The sequence below is a fragment of the Epinephelus moara genome, chromosome 17, assembly GCF_006386435.1.
Source record: "Epinephelus moara isolate mb chromosome 17, YSFRI_EMoa_1.0, whole genome shotgun sequence".
NCBI lineage: Eukaryota > Metazoa > Chordata > Actinopteri > Perciformes > Serranidae > Epinephelus > Epinephelus moara.
The window spans coordinates 33,953,084-33,955,559 of NC_065522.1; the positions used below are offsets into that span (position 1 = coordinate 33,953,084).

General features: G+C 48.0%; 1 protein-coding gene across 2 annotated transcripts in view; it reads right to left on the bottom strand.

Moving 5' to 3' along the window:
• Window positions 1–1,318, bottom strand: part of LOC126403973 (sodium/potassium-transporting ATPase subunit beta-2-like) — a 13,728-nt gene extending 12,410 nt beyond the window's left edge. Inside the window, exon 1 of one of the 2 annotated variants that reach the window (XM_050066884.1) lies at window positions 363–1,318. In XM_050066884.1, the coding sequence (XP_049922841.1) occupies window positions 363–468 (106 nt within the window). In that variant the 5' untranslated portion in view covers window positions 469–1,318. The remainder of the gene's footprint in view (window positions 1–362) is intronic. The other variant, XM_050066886.1, reaches the window with a different exon arrangement.
• Window positions 1,319–2,476: the final 1,158 nt, after the last annotated feature.

Consider the following 2,476-nt stretch of genomic DNA (forward strand, 5'->3'; position numbering starts at 1 on the left):
AAATATTATTTAACCCCCCCCCCTCATAAATAACAAACAGTCCCTAATCATGATGATGATGATGATGATGATGATGATGATGAAGGGCTGATGAGGTCACACATTAATCTGCATCCTCATATTACTGTTATAGAACACTGACGTCTGACGTCACACAGTGACACTGTCAGTGATCAGAACTGATCGATTCTGATCAATAACACACACAGAGTACTGCTGTGACGTCACACAGGCAGACAAACACTGAGGGACGGTCAGAGACCCTGACGGTGACGGTGACGGGGACGGACAGAGACCATGACGGGGACGGTGACGGGGACGGACAGACGGACAGAGGGTACCGGAGCGTGAACGGGACTCACCCCAGCTCGAGGCGGTTCGGCCCAGCAGCTCGTGAGTTCGCGGGTTCCAGAAGAATTCCCGCCACTCGCTCGAGCCTTTGCGGTCCTCCTCCTTGGTGCCGGACATGATGGTGATGATGGGGATGAAGAGGATGAAGATGGAGGTCGGTCCGTGTGCTCCCTCGGTGACGGCACGAGACTTCCGCCGCGGCTGCTGCTGCTGCTGCTGGTTCCGGTCAGAGACGATCAGAGTATCGATCCGACTGATCGACGGTGATGGGTTAGACGGGACGGCGACAGACAGACGGAGACAGAGAGACAGGACGGTGTCACTGCGGTAGACCTCCTCCTCCCTGCGAACACCGGCTGACGTCACACCTGCTCCCCTCACTCCGCCAATCACAGAGGGGCTTCATCAGGACAGGGACCGCCCCCTGCAGGCAGCCTGGTCTTTGAGCCTGTCTTCTGTATTGAACACTTGTCTCCAGGCCGAGGCTTCAGGTGCACTTCTTAAATGAAGACACCTGATATCTGCACCTGTCTCACCTCACTCCGCCAATCACAGAGGGGCTTCATCAGGACAGGGACCGCCCCCTGCAGGCAGCCTGGTCTTTGAGCCTGTCTTCTGTATTGAACACTTGTCTCCAGGCCGAGGCTTCAGGTGGACTTCATAGATGAAGACACCTGAGATCTGCACCTGTCTCACCTCTGCTGCCTTACAGTCATGTGCTCCTGACCAGTGCCTGCACACGTCACACACCAGGTACTGTTGTGCTGCTGTGCGCCTTATGCACAGGTGGAAAGTAACTAATTACATTTACTCACATTACTGTAACTGAGTAGTTTTTTTGTGTCATTTGTAATTTTTTCATTAGTGTCTTAAATCTGTAATTTTACTTTTACTTAAGTACATTCTGACTGCAGTATTGTACTTGGCTACACTGGAGATCACATCCGTTACTGAGTAAATAAAAAAAGTTTTCGGCTAAATGAGAGTGAATCTCGGAAATCTCGCATGGAATTGACCCAGAACAAGCGAGTTACTGGAGAGAGAGCTGGAGGAGGGTGGGAGCGCTTCAGCAGAAGCACAAGCAGACGCAGCAGTTGACATGAACGAAGAAACAAACGAAACCAAAGAAAACCCCGTGTGCACAGTGCCCGTTATAACTGTGGGTCAGAAATATGCGGCCCGCGCTCTAGTGTGCTCACCTGTGTGTGTGTGTGTGTGTGTGCGCGCGTGCACATTGGGGGCCGTGCACGATACAGAGAGCAGAGGAAGATTTTAAAGGTGCGACCATGTAGAGACAGAAATGACATGGTGTCATGTAAACAATATGTCATCATGTTATAAAGTGAAACGTTTCAGCGTATAACACGATAAATAGTATATTGTTATTATATGAAGCGTCTGTCGCTCAAAATAATATAACTTTAGTTTATGAAGAGATCAGACGGAGCCCTTTCCTCTCCTCTCATATGCTTTACTCACAAGTGTGTGAACTGACCTGGATATGAAGCGTCTGTGGCACCTAATAATATAACGGTAGTTTCTAAAGAGCAAAAAAACCCTAAAACTAAATCAGCAGCAGAGGTCATATTTCAGTAGAGGTCATATTTCAGCAGCAGAGGTCATTTCAGCAGCAGAGGTCATATTTCAGCAGAGGTCATATTTCAGCAGCACAGGTCATATTTCAGTAGCAGAGGTCATATTTCAGTAGAGGTCATATTTCAGCAGCAGAGGTCATATTTCAGTAGAGGTCATATTTCAGCAGCAGAGGTCATATTTCAGTAGCAGTGGTTATATTTCAGCAGCAGAGGTCATATTTCAGTAGAGGTCATATTTCAGTAGCAGAGGTCTATTTCAGCAACAGAGGTCATATTTCAGCAGAGGTCATATTTCAGCAGCAGAGGTCATATTTCAGCAGAGGTCATATTTCAGTAGCAGAGGTCAAATTTCTGCAGCAGAGGTCATATTTCAGCAGAGGTCATATTTCAGTAGCGCAGGTCATATTTCAGCAGAGGTCATATCATATTTCAGCAGAGGTCATATTTCAGTAGCGCAGGTCATATTTCAGCAGAGGTCATATTTCAGCAGCAGAGGTCATATTTCAGTAGCAGAGGTCATATTTCAGTAG